Here is a 15,890-nt window from a genome sequence, read left to right on the forward strand (position 1 = left end):
CAACATAGCATAGTAAATAGAGTTCTGGCCTTAGAATCAAGAAGACTTGGGTTCAAGTCCTTCCTCTTATACCTCCTTGCCGCATGACCCTGAGCAGGTCAAGTGCTCAGTGCTCCAGGCAACCCTCCAAGACTAGCCACAGCATGGGTATCAACCCATCTTGGTACAGGGGACTTCTTCTCTCAAGCAGTGAAAAGCCAGATCCAGCCCAGAAATTTAAAAACAAGTTGACACTTTAAACTTGATTAGGGTACTGTGTATTGGGAGCTGGAAGAGACTTCAGAGGAACGCCATCAAATCAAACCCTCTTATTTTATAGATGGGAAAACTGAGGCACTGAGAAGTTGTGACTGGCCCATGGTCACAGAGATAGTAAGTCATGGAGAGGGATTCAGACCAAGGCCCTCCAAATCCAGATTAGATAGTAGTTGGATGTTGGGTGGAAAACCCTTCATATTTAAGTTTTATTTTTTAGTCTAAAGTGTGGCAAATTCCAAATTTAGAAAATGATTGATTTGGAATGTTGTACCCTGTTTTGGTCTGTTCTCTTATTCCAGCTTCCCAAGGGGTCTGAGAAAGACAGGAAAGGAAGGTTTCTTAGTGCTTGGACACAGGCCTAAGACTCAGTTATGTTTATTTCCAAGCTTATGAGTAAAACTGAGGTGTCTAAAACAAGGGTTATTAACCTGGGGTCGGTGAACTTGTTTTTTTTTTAAATATTTTGATAAGCAAAATAATTGGTGTCCTTGGAATCCTGTGTATTTTACTTTACGTTTTTAAAATCATCATTCTGAGAAGGGGTCACCCATAGGTTTCACCAGATTTCATCAAAGGGTCCCTGGCACAAAAAGTTTCAGATCCCTGGTCTAAAGGAAATTTAAAATGAAATTTTAAAATGAATCAAGTAGCGGACTTAAATGTAACAAGATCTCTCTTCAAGGAAATATGTTTTGGGGTGGAGGTGAGAACTTCTTTGAACATAAAAGATCATGGAGATCTTAGCAATAGAAGGAACCTTGGAGATCACAGTATAATTTCCTGACTCTGCAGACTGGAAAAGTTAGAGACTCACCTCAGGTCATTCAGATAATACATGGAAAAGTCAGGATATAAGCCTGGGCCTTAAAACTCTGAACCTCTGCTCTTTCTGCCTGGGCATTTGTAGGAGTTGAAGGGAAAGTGCATCTAGCTATTAGGAATGGAGGTGACATATTCCGTGAGAGTGTGTGTGTGTGTGTATGAGGCCAGTGAAGTATCTATAACAGTCGATAGTCGGGGGTGGGGAAGGAGGAAGGGGAGGTTCATGTATCCAGTAAAGTATCTATAGCATTCCATGAGGAGGAAGAGGACACTATTAATAATAATAGTAACTGACATAGCATTTTAAGGTTTAAGGTTCATGTACATTTTACGTACATTATCTCATTTAATCCTTACAGAAACCCTATAGGGCAGGTGTTATTATTTACTCTCATTTTATAGCCACAGAAAACAAGTTTCAGAGAAGGTAGGTGTCTTCCCAAGGTTACATAGTGAATAAGCATCTGAGGCAGGATTCGAACCAAGACTGCCTGACTCCAAGTCTAGCACTTTATCTGTTTGGTTTTAAACTAGGTCAGGGTCTAATTAGTTGAAAGTGACTGTGGAGTCAGCGTTTTTTTCCCCGTTTCTAATGATTTCCCCTCATCTGCTGGTCTTGCTTTTCAGGGAAGTGCTCAAGACTTACAATGTGGCTATGGACTACCCAACCCTTTTCTTGGTCATCTGGAACTTTGGGGCAGTGGGAATGATCTGTATCCACTGGAAGGGCCCCCTGGTGCTGCAGCAGGCCTACCTCATTATGATCAGCGCCCTCATGGCCTTGGTCTTCATCAAGTACCTCCCAGAATGGTCAGCCTGGGTCATCCTGGGAGCCATCTCTGTGTATGGTAGGACAGCCGTGGGCAATAGTGGTCTGATGTGGGGTGCTTATCTTGCATGCAGACAGTAAGGGTCAAATCATACCACTTTACCCGCTAGAATGTAAGATCCTTGAGGACGGGGACTGTAACTTGTATCCTCAAGACTTAATGCAGTGTCTGGTACATGAGGTGCTTATGCTTATTAATTCCAGTTCGTCTTGTAACTATCTTCCTCCTGAAGAATATGAGCTCCCTGAGGGCAGGGACTGTTTCGTTTTTGTCTTTGTGACAGGCATTGTAGTCCCAGTTCCTGGCACACTGTAGGCATTTAATATGTGCATGTTGAATTGAATTTTATGAAACAAAAAAGGAGGATTCTTCACCAGAAAGTGACCTTCCTTTAAAAAGAAAATAGAAGCCACTTAATCCTTCATTATCTTTTCTTAAAATTGGCTCTTTCAGACCTGCCTTAGATTCCAGCCTGTTGCTGGTTCTTGGGCACACACCATAGATTAGGACGGAAACCTGTTCAGAGACAGGTAAGCTCTGAGTAGGGGTTGAAGACCAAGGACAAATGAGGAAACCAGTGCTGTTAATTCTCCATTTCTTCTCATTGGTTGGAGGCGAGGGAAGCCCAGCTATCCATTTCTGAGTTTGAGTTAAACAAGTTTCTAGGAGCTGCTTGAGAATGATGGCTGCTTTTTCCTGAGAAAGACTTCTTGGTTTTCACAGATCTCGTGGCTGTGCTCTGTCCTAAAGGGCCCTTGAGGATGCTTGTAGAAACTGCTCAGGAAAGAAATGAACCTATATTTCCTGCCCTCATATATTCATGTGAGTCCTCCCCACCTCAGCCCCTGCTGTGAGTGTGGTTATCTCTCCACACCCTTTCCCTTTTGGTTTTCTCAGTGCCAATGACAATTTCCTGACTCTTTCCTTTCAAAATTATGATAAAGAACCCCTTTCCAAGGTCAGGGAGGGTGGGGGAAAGAGAGGGGAATTGGTCTCTATTCTCTCTGATATCTAGTGGGGAGTTGGCCTTTTTCTAATCATTGAAGACTATTAAAAACCATACTGTTCCACTGGACTTGTGCAGTCTTATAGTAAGAAGCAGCCATAGGGCCCTCTAGTTTCTAACCTCACCTCCCAGTGCAATTCCTTCTGTAGCATTTGTGATGGAAGGTCTTCTGGCCTGTGCTTCCAGGGATGGGGAATCGACTGTCTTACTGGGAAGTCCCTTCCCCTGCTGCTAAGGAGGCCTTCCATAAGTTAAGCTGAAATCTGCCACCCAGTAACTTCCATGTGCTGATCTGGTATAGAAAAAGCCCAGTATGGTTCTTGCAGGACACCTCCCTGCCCAGTGACTTACAGGAGTAAATTACCTGAGATCAAGAGCAGAAGGGGCCTTAGGGACCGTCCAGTACAACTGGCTCATTTTAGAGAAGAGGGATCCTAAGCCTGGGGTGTTTCAGTGATTCGGGTGAGGGCACAGAGGCAGCAATTATCCAAGTCCAAATTTGAACCAAGTCCTGTGACTCTGGAGCCAGTGCTCCTTCCATTATAACTCTGTTGCCACATCAGCTTCCTTCCCTGGCCTTCAGCTTCCTCTTCTGTCAGATGAGGGATTGGAGAAGACACATGACCCATCTGAGGTCACTTGCAGCTCTAAAACACTTTGGGTCTGTGAACCTTGAAGGAGAGTTGGCAGGCCAGAGTCAAGGCAGTTACTTAATCACACTCTAGTGACAGAGGAGGAGGCCTGCCCAGCTTTGGGGGGAATTCTGAGTATTTAAATGATGCAATACTGATGTGATGGAATACTTCTGGTGTTAGAAAATACTGTGAAGAATACAAAAAAATTGGAAACAAACAGACGATGCAAACTGAGCCTAACAATATAGGACCATAGATATTGACTAGAATTATTTAAAAAACAACAGCAGCATATCCCAAAAGAGATAAAAAGCAAAAAAGGAAAAGGACTATATGTACAAAAATATTAATAGCAACTCTTTTCTGGGGGTAAAGAAGTAGAAATTGAGGGGATGCCCATTAATTGGGGAATGGCTGAACAAGTTATGGTATGTGATTATGGTGGAATGCTATTGTACCATAAGAAGTGGTGAGCAGGATGCTCTCAGAAAACCTGGAAAGTCTTGCATGGGCTGATGTAAAGTGAAATGTACTGTGTACAAAGTAACAGCCAATGTTGTAAGTTGATCAGCTGTGAATGACTTGGTTATTCTCGCAGTACAGTGATCCAAGACAACTCTGAAGGACTTATGATGAAAAATGTTATCCATCCCCAAAGAACTGGTGTCGTCTTAATACAGATTGAAGCATACTTTTTTTAACTTTATTTTTCTTGAGGTTTTTTTTTGCCTACGTTTTCTTTGGTAGCATGAGTATTATGGATATGTTTTGCGTATATCAAATTGCTTGCCTTCTCAGTGGGGAGTGGGGGAGGGAGGAAGGAAGAGAATTTGGAACTCAGTTTTTAAAACAAATGTTAAGAATTGTTTTTACATGTAACTGGGGGAAAATAAGATATTAAATAATACAAAAAAAGTAAAAATAAAATAAATTTTTAAAAAACAATAGTAACAAATTTATAAGCATATACGTAGGGAAGAGATTAGAGAGGAGGCTCAGAGCAAATGCAATGTTACTGTTAAAGTTTATATTATTATTGTTTCAATAAAATAATAAAATAAGTACCATTGTTACCCCCAATTTATAAAAGAGAAAACTGATCCACAAAAAAGTGAAGAAATTGGAGCTTCCAAGTAACAAGACCCAGGCCTCAAACTCTGCTCTTCGCTCTCCACGTTCATGGCTTTTTCTACTAGGTCACCTACCTTTCATATTATTAAATATAGTGTACTCTAAAACAAAATAATTCTTTAAGCACAGTAGGAATAAGGAAGTACCGTTTGCTGATTGTTTGCGTAGCCACAGTGACCACGGTCTTGTCCTGTCTTCTTGCAGCTGCCATGGTGTGGACCGTAAGCATGGCAAAGGTGGATACTCCAACAAAGGGAGCCCTCCCCAAGGACCAAGAGCAAGGTCAGTGTCTCCGAAGCCGACCCCACGGGCCCAAGGTATGATGTCCCAGCGTCACTGCGGGAGGCTGGCCTTCCTTCAGGGCATAAGAGACTGAGACAGAGAGGGAGAGCGCTAGACCATTTATGAAGTGTTTACTCTGTGCCCTGCATTGTGTTAAGTACTGGGAATTCAAAACCAAGAAAGCAGGACTAGTTCCTTCTCTCAGGGAGATCACATTCTTAAAGGCAAAGACAAAACAGGGGAATGGGAAAGCCAGGTATGAGGGGGGAGAGCAAAGTGAGCAGTGCGGCTGTGGCGGTCTGTGTGGTGACTCAGTAGCCATCGAGCCAGCCTCAGGCCGAGTCATCCTTACTTAGGTGGGCAGGGCAGTGGGTGTGGCTGTGGAGAGACTCCAGAGAGAGCAGGAAGCTAAGTGAATAGTGGTACTCTTGATATAGGATAAGCAGTATGAGTTAGTGGATAGAGTTGTCCTCAGAGCCAGGAAGACCTGGGTTTGAGTCCATCTCTGACACTAGTGGCTGTGGGCCCTGGTCAAGTCACTGCACCGCTTAGTGCTCTGGGCAATTCTCTCAAGACAAAAGCTGCAGAAAAGGTGCCAGTGGTAGAAGGAGTGTCCTTACCTGGGAGTTCCTGATACCAGTGAAATCACAGGTCCGGGCCCAGTCCCATTCTCTGGTGCAGTCCCAGAACAACTAGTTCCACACCTGAGCCCTTTACCCTGCTGAAGCACAAGTATTATTCTGGGCTAGAGCTTTTCAGATGTGGAGAGTATCATTCTAGGACCTGATAATTCCCTAGAAATTACCCCAATATGTATCAAAATATGGAGCATCCTACATGCCCCGGGGCACAAAAACTGAGTATAGCTGATTCTTTCTTTCATGGGTAAAGCTGGGGTGGCTTTGTTGTCAACCCTCCATTCCTGGTGCACTTTGGGTGTCCCAAAGGAGCTCTCCCCTGATTTCCTTTTCAGTTATTTTTGTTATTACCAAAATCTTCTTTGAGCCAAAGAGGTGATGGGAGCCAACCAGAGTGGTGGGAGGACAGGAGGAGGATATGGAAGGGCATGGCATCAGGAAAGTACCAGTCTTGAGGAGTCCAAATTCTGATCTACCATGGACCCTTCCCTGAAGGATAGTTTCCTTTTCCCCAGCTGTTGGCCTCTTCCTCCCCAATGAAAAATTCTTCTGACTGTGCTTCTTATGTCCCCTCAATCCTTTTTTTCTTTTTGGACACCTGATGCTTTTCTGTGTCTGGGAACACAGATGAAGACTCAAGCGACGCTTCCGGGGACCACTCTTACTCTGAAACATACGACTCTCCGAGGTGCACCCCACTCCATGTGCCTTCCTATGCAGTGGAAGAGCTGGAGGAAGAGGAGGAAAGTAAGGTGGATTAGTTTTCTCTAGCCACGTGGGGAGCTTTGCTTCTGGTGGGTGAGGGGTGCGAAGAAGGGTAGGTGGGAGGAGGGGACCATTCCCTTGAGAGAGTGCGCCCACACACCCTTACAGTGGTCTCCTTCCAAGGGGAGAAAAGAAAAGATTAGAAATTAGAAAAGGAGTCTGTGCTGGCAGACTCTGAGGAGGCCTCTGCAATGTGCTGGCTTCCAGTGGATGGCAAGCTCCCTGGGGACAGGGATTGTTTGGTTTTGTCTGTGTTTTCCCACTGCCTAGCACTGGCACGTAGAAGGTGCTCAGTAATTGTTGAACTGAAGTGTGTGTTAGTCTAATGGAAAGCTGTGGCCCAGTCACCACTGTAATAGAGCTCGGCTTGTAGGATAGGGGGTAGAGAAAGACAAGGGAACTGATTCTTCAGCTTCTTAGGAGACCAGAGTGATTGGGAGTGAGAGGCTGATGGTTGGTAATAAGGGCAATCTTGCAGACAAATCTAAAAGCACTTTAAGAATTAGTGTTATCAGCTCAAGTCATCCTCAGTGTTTTTTTAAAGCCAGTCGTGGGGTCATAGATTTAGAGCCAGAAAGGGATTTTATCAGCCATCTAGTCTGGCATTCTCCGTTTACATGAGGTAACAGGCCCAGAGAATGGTAGTGACCTGTCCAGCGGCATGTACGTAAAAAGCAGCAAGCTGGGATTTGAACCCAGGTGCTCTAACTACAAATCCAACATAGCGTATGATCCCACTGCTTGAAAGTAGTAGAATTACAGTTCCTTAAGATATCCTTACATTCAGACTTACTGGCAGAGAAAGTGCTGGCCTGCATGAGTACAGGTAGTTCTTCTCCTGGAAGTTCCCTGTACCAGTAAAATCACCAATCCAATCCCGGTCCCGTTCATTAATATGGGCCCAGAACAACATCTCTTTCCATGCCCAATCCAGCTAACCTGCTGAAGGACAAGGCTTAGATTGAGCTGCTCCCAGTTTCCCATCCCACAAAAAAATTAGTAACTTTTGCAGGCAGCGAGATTTTCTAGCCTTCTGTTTCTCTGCCGTCTACCACTGTCAGGCATTCTTTGAAGGGTTACCCATCAGTATTTCTGAAGATTCTGGATGGATTACAGAAATCTAAGGCCGTCATCAGTTTCAACACTATGGCTGTTGCTCATGTGTAATTCAGTGTTTGGTGGGGAAGGAGGGCAGTGACACAGTCGGTGGGCCACAGTGAGCTTTTAGGCTATCTGAGCGTTTCTGATATCTGCCGTTTTCCACGTTCCTGAACATTGGAGCAAACTGACTGTCCGGTGAATGTTGAGATAAGTCAGCTTTCAGTTCACTGAGTCAGGCTCATCCATCACCCATTACCAGTGACCTTCCATGAGTAGTTGCCACAAGACTCACCAGACTTGGTTTTTGTCTTCCCCCACACAGGGGGAGTGAAGCTTGGCCTGGGAGATTTCATTTTCTACAGTGTTCTTGTGGGCAAGGCAGCAGCCACGGCGAGTGGAGACTGGAACACCACACTGGCCTGCTTCGTCGCCATTCTCATCGTAAGTAGAAAGACAGGGAGCGGCAGTGAGAGCAGTCACTTAAATTCATACAACCCCTTCCAGCCGCTGTCCTTACCTACCTGTGACATAGCTTACTTGTCTGATCCAGCCCTGTGAAATAAGAAGTAGTATTATCTTCATTTCTGTAAATAAAGAGACTGAGGCCCAGTGGTCACGTGAGTCACTCAGAGTCGTGCAGTGAGTAAACGTTAAAGGCAGGTCATAGAATAAGAGAGTTGAAAGGGATCTCAGTGGCCCTGTAGCCTGACCCATACGCTGAAGGAATCCCAACTATAATATGCCCAGCAGTCAGCTGTCTGGCTTTGGCCTTCAAATAGGGAGATCAAGAAATCTTCTGGCTTCTAAGTCCAGTGTCTTATACATAGCAGGTGTCTAACAAATGTCTGTGTTGGGCTGAATGGCCCCCTTCCCATTCAGAAGCCGTTACGAATCATGTATTTGAATGGTACCATTCCAGATGTGTTGCAGAGTCCCTGAAACACTAGCAACAGCCTCTCAGTACTTGGTGTCAGATAGTCCTTGAGTATTTCTTAGGAAGGAAGAAGATTGGTACCAAGCCCAGAGAACTTACTTCAGTGCCCTGCAGCTGTTACCTTGCTGTAGGGGTGATTCTTCAGAAATCACATGTTTATTGTTATCCAGTCACATAGTTTAAGCTGGTGACAGTCCTTTTGTAGTTCCCATTCTCACGTAAGGTATGCATGCTGCGCTAGAGATAGGGCGTCCTCGTGTGTCTGCTAATATTATTTCACTTCCTTGGAGGGTGGGAGGGGAAGTCCTATGGTATCAGCAGATGGAGCGCTGGACCTAGAGTCAGGACGTCTAAGTTTAAGTCCAGCCTCAGTCACCTCTTTCTGCCTCAGTTTCCTCATCTGTAAAGTGAGGATAATACTACCTACCTTCCCCCACCCAGAGTTGTCCTGAGGATGCAAGGAGATCATACTTATAAAGCACTTGGTAATTCTTAAAATACTCTCTAAATGGTAGCTAGAAAAGCCCCTAGAGAGTCAAGAAACCCCATTCCCATCTTGCGTATGAGCTTAACCTCTTTGTAATTCGCTCTCCTCCCATAAGAGATAGGGATAAAATAACACTTGTGGCGCTTGCCCCACGGGGTTGACAGTGACGATCCGAGTGAACCTGGGGATGGGGATGTATCTCAGAAAGCACGCGGCACCACGCAGGTGCTACCTGCTTTGGAGGATTAGTCTCACCGTGAGCTGAGGCGTTCTCTCCAGGCACGTGCCCTCGCTCACACACACAGGCACCCCCTACAGTTGCCCCTTGCCCCACTCCAGCCTCACTCTCTGTCCTTCCCGCAGGGTCTGTGTTTGACGCTCTTGCTGCTGGCGGTGTTTAAGAAGGCCTTGCCCGCCCTGCCCATCTCCATCACCTTTGGTCTCATCTTCTACTTCTCCACCGACAACCTCGTGAGGCCTTTCATGGACACCCTGGCGTCCCACCAGTTGTACATTTAGAGCAAAGCTTAGCTGCTGTTGTCTGGAAACTAGGAAATTCCAATTCTACGGAGTCATATAGTTTTACACGTTAGTGCCATATATTTTTTAAAACTTTTTTTTTAAAGAAGATGACACAAAAAAAAGTATTACGTAGTTACTTCGTGAGATTGGGCATCAGTGCAGTGGAGTAGAACAAGGCCCGGGATCTGGGTTTAAGTGCTGGCTCCACCGCTGACTAGTGGTGTGACCTTGAGCCTCAGTTTCCTCATCTGTAAACTGAGGGAGTTGGACTCTGCCATCTCTGAGGCCCCTTCTGGCTCTCACATGATTTAGGTATCCATAATTCTAAGTTCAGCCATTCCCCCTTTAAGGGGCTGCACTCCCCCGGGGGAAACCCAGGAGTTCACTCAGGTGACCTAAGAAAGGAGGTCACAAAATGTGGCTCTGGGCAGAAGGGGATGGTCTGGAATTTCATGGAAGGGTGATCTGAAGAAGATTGTGACATATTGAAAGCCCATAGAATGCTCTCAGGAAACTAGATCAGGGACTGGTCCTGCTCACTAAGATCAACAGAGGCCCCTTTTTCAGGAAGGAATGTTCACAATGTTTTATCAATGATGTTATTTTTATTACCTATTGGAAGGGAAGTCCGATTCCTGTTACATTTCAGATGACTAACTGCTGGGAAGGGGCTCATTGGCCGTTGTGACTTAATACTAATAAACTTCCTTAGATTGACTCATTTGGAATGCTCTTTACCTCATCGTTAATCATGACCCTTCTCTAGTGTGGCAAAGTGGAGAGAGAGCCGGCCCCAGAGCCCAGGGGTTCATGTCCCACCTCTGACATGTCTGTGTGTGTGGTCCTGAACAAGGCGATTTCTTTCCCAGTACTCCAGGTATCTGAGTTGCCAAAAAGGTGCCAGCTTGCGTTGGCGGCAGGAGTTCTTTATAACAATGGAATCCCAGGTCCTGCTGCTTTCTCTGTTTCCAGTGTCACATGCCTGGCTGGTCAAGCGTGTGCTGCATTCGACGATAGAGTCTTAAGCGGAGTTGATAGGAAAAAATACACAGGCTCCAGTTAACTCAGGAGGGACATCATGGTGTGGGAAAAGTGTCAGGATGCCTGGGGTCAGATTCCAAATCCAGTGCCTGCCTGGCTCACATATCCTTGGTCAAATCATTTTCCACCTCTTGGTCTCTGCTTCTTCCTCTGTAAAATGAGGGGATTGGATGAGATCGTCTTAAGGTCCCTTCCAGTTCTAAAGCTGTGATCCTAGGGCCCCCCTCCCCCCACTGCGTGTTAAGCCCTTGTTTAATGAGAAGTAGGTTGAGAGCCTGGTTTCATCAGTGTGGGAATTCTCTCCACCAGTCCAGATCCTACCTCATCAATAATTTTGTAGTTAAGTCTTAGAATGTCGTTTGAGGCACAGAGAGGTTAGGTGACTGATGCCGTAGTTGTGCAGCTAAGTCAGTGTCAGAGGCAGAATTTGAACCCAGATCTTTCTGATTCCAGGTCAACCACTAGCCATGTGGGTTCTTAATGAGAAGGTTTTTTGGTCCAGCCCTGTGCTCTCATTGGTGCGAGGAACTCCTGACAGGAAAACTGTCTCCACTGATACATATATTCAACTTGTCTATAATCTGCAATCTCAGAAAATTGCCTGGGTATAGGCATAAATGAAAATTTTCAAAATGGTAGGGTTCTACATGAATGCTTTAAGTGGTGTAGAACTCACTACCTCTCAAGGTATCCCATCCTATTACTGGATGTCTCTAACTTTTCTAAATTTCTCTTTTACATTAATCCAAAGTCATCTTTTTTTTTTCTCATCACTTCTATCCTTTGGTTCTAGTTGTGTTTCCTGGAACCACACAGAACTAGTCTACCCTCTCTTCTATGAGACAGCCCTTCAAATATTTGAAGACTACTACCATGTGTTCCCCTTATCTGCGGCCATTCCTAATCTTTCTGTTCCTCTTTTGTCATGATTTCAAGACTCATCATCATCTTGTTTTCACCCCCTCTGAACAGACTCTGTATGAGGTACTGAAGTTGAGGGAAGGGTTCGGGGCTGGGAATGGAGCTTTGAGAGTCACCCAAGTATAAGTCACAGTTTGAACTGTAGCAGTGAAAAAAAAATCCGCTGAGGGGTCACTGACAAAGGGCAGCGAAAGGAACACTGGCTTTGAAGTCTGAGCACCTGGGCCACCTGTTACCTGTCTGACCTTGGACAAGCTGCTTCTTTCCACACCAAAGGTTCCCTCGTCTGCAAAATGAATGAAGGGTGGACTCGACATCTGGGGTCCCCTCTGGTCCTGAATCTATGCTCCTCACTACGGAATATCATTGAGATCTAATAATACCATAATACCATCTAAGTGCTGAAAACATTGGGATGTAGGCCGCAGATGCGGTCCCTTTTTTTTATTTTGATGCACATTTTAAAAACCACAGCAAAGCTGATGACAAAAAATTCATCATGATGGCTGCTTGAGAACTGAAGCCAATCCCCATCCTCTCCAAACGTGACAGAGTAGTGATTGCTGGGTTATGGGGACTCTAGAGAAATATCCTCCCCTTTAGGGCTGTATCACCACAATTCTGTGGGCCCTTGTTGCCGTTATAAGGTAGGTGGATTTTTCCTTTATTGAGGACCAGACTTTGTCCTTGGGAAGAGATAGGCCTTAGGAAAATGTCACTGCTTTTGTGTTTACTTCTCGAAATAATGCAGAATGCATATAGAAGTATCAAGGCCAAAGGACGTAAGTATTTTTTGTAAACCAAAAGAAAACGAGTCTTACTCCAGAAATGACACAGATATTTTGATAGGTTAATTTATTATGAAAGGAATAAAGACATTTTTATACTTGAAAGAAACTTCCTTTTCTGTAAACTGTAGGAGATTGAAGCAAAGTCTTTGTGAGCTGCTTTCTATGGAGAATCTAGGCAGGTGTTTCAGTAAAGCAATGCTGAAGATGAGTCTTTTTGGTAAATCTTGCATTGGCTAAAAAAGCAATAATATTTTTATCTGACCTATCTGTAGAGTAATGAGAGGATAAGCCAGATAAAATAGATATATAAGATAGATTTATATAGATTTATAAGAGATAAAATAGAGGTTGGTATGATAGGATTTTTCTCAGGACAGAAATCTATACTGTCTTGCCCTTCTGACTGTTCAAAGCTCACAAGGTTGTAGGCTAGCCTATTCGTCACCTGTATTCATTCAGCTAAGAGCAAGAAAGAATGAAACAGCACAATCAGAAAACCAACAGTACTGGGTGCTCAAGGTCACTTTTTGGTCTGGGTGAGGAAATACAGGCTCAAGGCCTCTCTCCCCTCCCAGAAGTTGGCAGCCTGTTTTTCCTTCCTTATCTCCAGGAAAGACCTCGATTTGGCTGGTTAGTGTCTTTTGTATGGATACCAGTTCTACCTCAGCAGTCAATTTTAACTCCTAAGCAGACGGGGGTAAGTCACAGAGTAATTCTATTCTCTGGACTGGGGAGCAGGACAACTCCAGTTGCACAACATCACACTTTGAGAAGCGAGTTCACCAACCCCCACTCCTACCCCGAGATTCTAATGTGCATGCTCCCAGGAATAGACCCTCATTGTCCATTCCCTCATGACATCAGTGAATATCCTTTTACAAAATCTAATTGATGTTCATTGTGTTTACCAATGATATTGAGAAATATCCATAAGATGAATTATATTGGGGCCAGTAATCAATGAGTATAGATATTGAGAACACACTGGAATAGGGGATCAAGCATAGCCTTAGAAACCTCAACCCCTCAGGGGTACCCCCTAGGGCCTTGAAGGAGAGGTGGAGTCAGGCGTGTTCTGGTGACCCTACCTGCTAGCGCCCATGTGGGTTGGTAAATTCAGAGCATATAATTGCTAGACCAGTAAAAAAGAACATATTAAAGATGGTGGTCTGCCTTCCTGAAAATAATGGGGAAAAAAAAGTAGAAATGAAGGGAGAATAGTTCTTCCAGCCCTTAAACCATATTGTAAAGCACCAATCATTGAAACCATTTGGTACTGGGTAAAAAAAATGGAAAAGTGAATCAGTGTAATAGACTAGATAAGAATCAGAAACAAACATTCATTAACTAGTAGGGCTGTCTTCCTTTTGCCCAAGAACATATGGGAATACTGGAAAACAGCTTAGTAAAAAAGAAAATTGGTTTAGACCGTGGTCTTCCACTTCAGTGCACCCAAACCTTCAGCCCTCAGTTCTCTATAGACTTTTTCTTTGGAAGGACTTACTCACAGTTAACAATTTGAAAGCCACTTCTGTCTCTGGGACCCAGTTTTCTCCTTGAAACACCTCTGTAAAATGAGGGGCTGGACAAGGTGACCTCCAAAATCCCTTCCAAGCTCTGAATCTGTGCTCCAGTAATCTGCAAATGGAGATATTACCCATCACATTATTTTTTTAAAAAAATAGAGAAAAATGGACAGAAGTGCCTCACGGCCATGACTAGGGGAGAGAATTCTTCACCAAACAAGGGGAGATGATAAAATAAAACTGACAGATTTAATTATATGACATTGAAAAGCTTTCGTGTGAACAAAACCAACACAGATAAGATAAAGAGAACTTAGCTGTGGAAAAGCCTTTGCATCAAAAATCTATCTATCCAAGATAACATAGGGAAATAACACAAATATAAAAGATCAAGTGCTTTCCCCCAATAGATAAGAGGTCAAAGAATGTGAATGAGCAATCCAAATTGAAAACTATAAACCATATGAAAGATTACTCCAACTTGTTTCACCTTCCTGAACCTCTCAGTTTTTTTCATGTAAAATGAATGGGTTGGATCACATGATCTCTAAGTCAATTTTCAACTCTAAATCCACTATCCTGTGATTTATGTATGACTGGCTGAATCTAAAGTCATTTGGAGGACCACCAATGAATTCTTTTGGGAGGAGACCACATGTTCCCAGGTGAAGGCATCATTTCAGTAGAGGCACCATTGTCAAGTGTGGCAAAATGGCTACAAAGTTGTAGTTTCCAGATTTGGTTGGCAGGAGATGGCCCCCTGCCAGATACTACAAATTTGGCTTTCTGCGAGATTATCCAATTCGACTCATACATCTGTTATGTACTAGTCATTCTGTTAGATCATGAGGCTGGAGGGACAAAAAAGCAGTCCCTGCCTACAAAGAGTCTATGTTCTTCTGGCATGATGTAACATACACACAAGTAAGTATATGCAAAGTGATCTCAAGAGAGAAAATGCTGATACCCAAGGGTCAGGGAGATCAGGAGAGGACTGTTTGATCAGAGCTGTGCTTTAAGGAAGCTAGACTAAGACAGGACTTGGGGTCCACAAATATTCCCCAAGGAGTCTATGGAAAAATGTAGGGGTCCATGAACTCGGAAGAAAATCCATCCTTATTTTCACTATTTTTTATTTCCTTTACAATCCTTTGCATTTTATTTTATGCATTTAAAAACATTCTGAGGAGGGGTTCATAGACTTAACCAGATCATCAAGGGGGTCCATTTGTCCATTTTATGGATGTGTACCCAGTTATTACACCACCCCACATTCAACTCCAGTTTAGGGAATACCCAAAATAGCCCTGATTGTTCCTGTAGATCTAAGATTAAGAGCAAGGGGTGGCATGCCCTCACCAGTGAATGTGTGGTCTCACTGATGGAGGGGCTCCCATCTAGGGTGGGGATCACAACCCTTCCATGCCTGCCCATCTTGTACAATTCTTGTCTGTGTCTTTCCATAGAGGGGTCCATCTAGTGTCCTGGCGGCCTTCATTATGTTCTCCAAGGATGCCAATAAAAGGACACAGAGCATCCACTGGTTATCCTATGTTCTTGCCACATGACCAGTTCATCTTTATTTTTGATTATACATTTCTTTGATGACATCCTCTACACTACTCCTTTCAGGATTCCTTGTTTGTAACGTGTTGTAGCTTTCTAGTACTTCGTTTATACCTCTCCATTACCTTTCTGTAATATTCAAGTTCATTTCCTTACTTGTGGTAATAGTATATCACCAGAAGACTATTAGTGTCAAAAAGATAGACTTTTGTTTCAGGTAGTAGTATGATGCCCTTAAAAGAACTTTTTAGTTTTCCAAAGACAATCCACCCCACTCACCTCTTCCAGTTTAGTTCTGGCCCTAACTCATTATCAGTGTCTGTCTAAGATAACATACATACACGTATACATACATGTTGATGGATGAGCCTTATAGGTTATAAATCCAATTGCATATGATGGTCTGGACAATAGGCATTCTTAATCCACTTGGTTTAAAGAATTTAGCACACTGCCTAGCACACAGTAAGCACTTAATAAATGAGTGTTTCCTTGCTTTCTTAAATGGATTGTATAATAAGAAAGTAAAAAAGTGGTATATTTAGCTCCTCCAATTGTACAGCCACTTGTTATCCGCTGGATAACTATCTCACCTTGCAATCAATTGGGAAATGTCTAAACAAATTGTGATGCA

General features: G+C 43.8%; 1 protein-coding gene across 1 annotated transcript in view; it reads left to right on the forward strand.

The window, feature by feature from the left end:
• Positions 1–10,132, forward strand: part of PSEN2 (presenilin 2) — a 37,059-nt gene extending 26,927 nt beyond the window's left edge. The window contains exons 6-11 of the mRNA XM_036757262.1: positions 1,708–1,928; positions 2,634–2,732; positions 4,887–4,964; positions 6,230–6,349; positions 7,791–7,909; positions 9,253–10,132. Coding sequence (XP_036613157.1) covers positions 1,708–1,928; positions 2,634–2,732; positions 4,887–4,964; positions 6,230–6,349; positions 7,791–7,909; positions 9,253–9,408 — 793 coding nt within the window. The 3' untranslated portion in view covers positions 9,409–10,132. The remainder of the gene's footprint in view (positions 1–1,707; positions 1,929–2,633; positions 2,733–4,886; positions 4,965–6,229; positions 6,350–7,790; positions 7,910–9,252) is intronic.
• Positions 10,133–15,890: the final 5,758 nt, after the last annotated feature.

Source organism: Trichosurus vulpecula, chromosome 4 (genome assembly GCF_011100635.1).
Source record: "Trichosurus vulpecula isolate mTriVul1 chromosome 4, mTriVul1.pri, whole genome shotgun sequence".
NCBI classification, from domain to species: Eukaryota; Metazoa; Chordata; class Mammalia; order Diprotodontia; family Phalangeridae; genus Trichosurus; species Trichosurus vulpecula.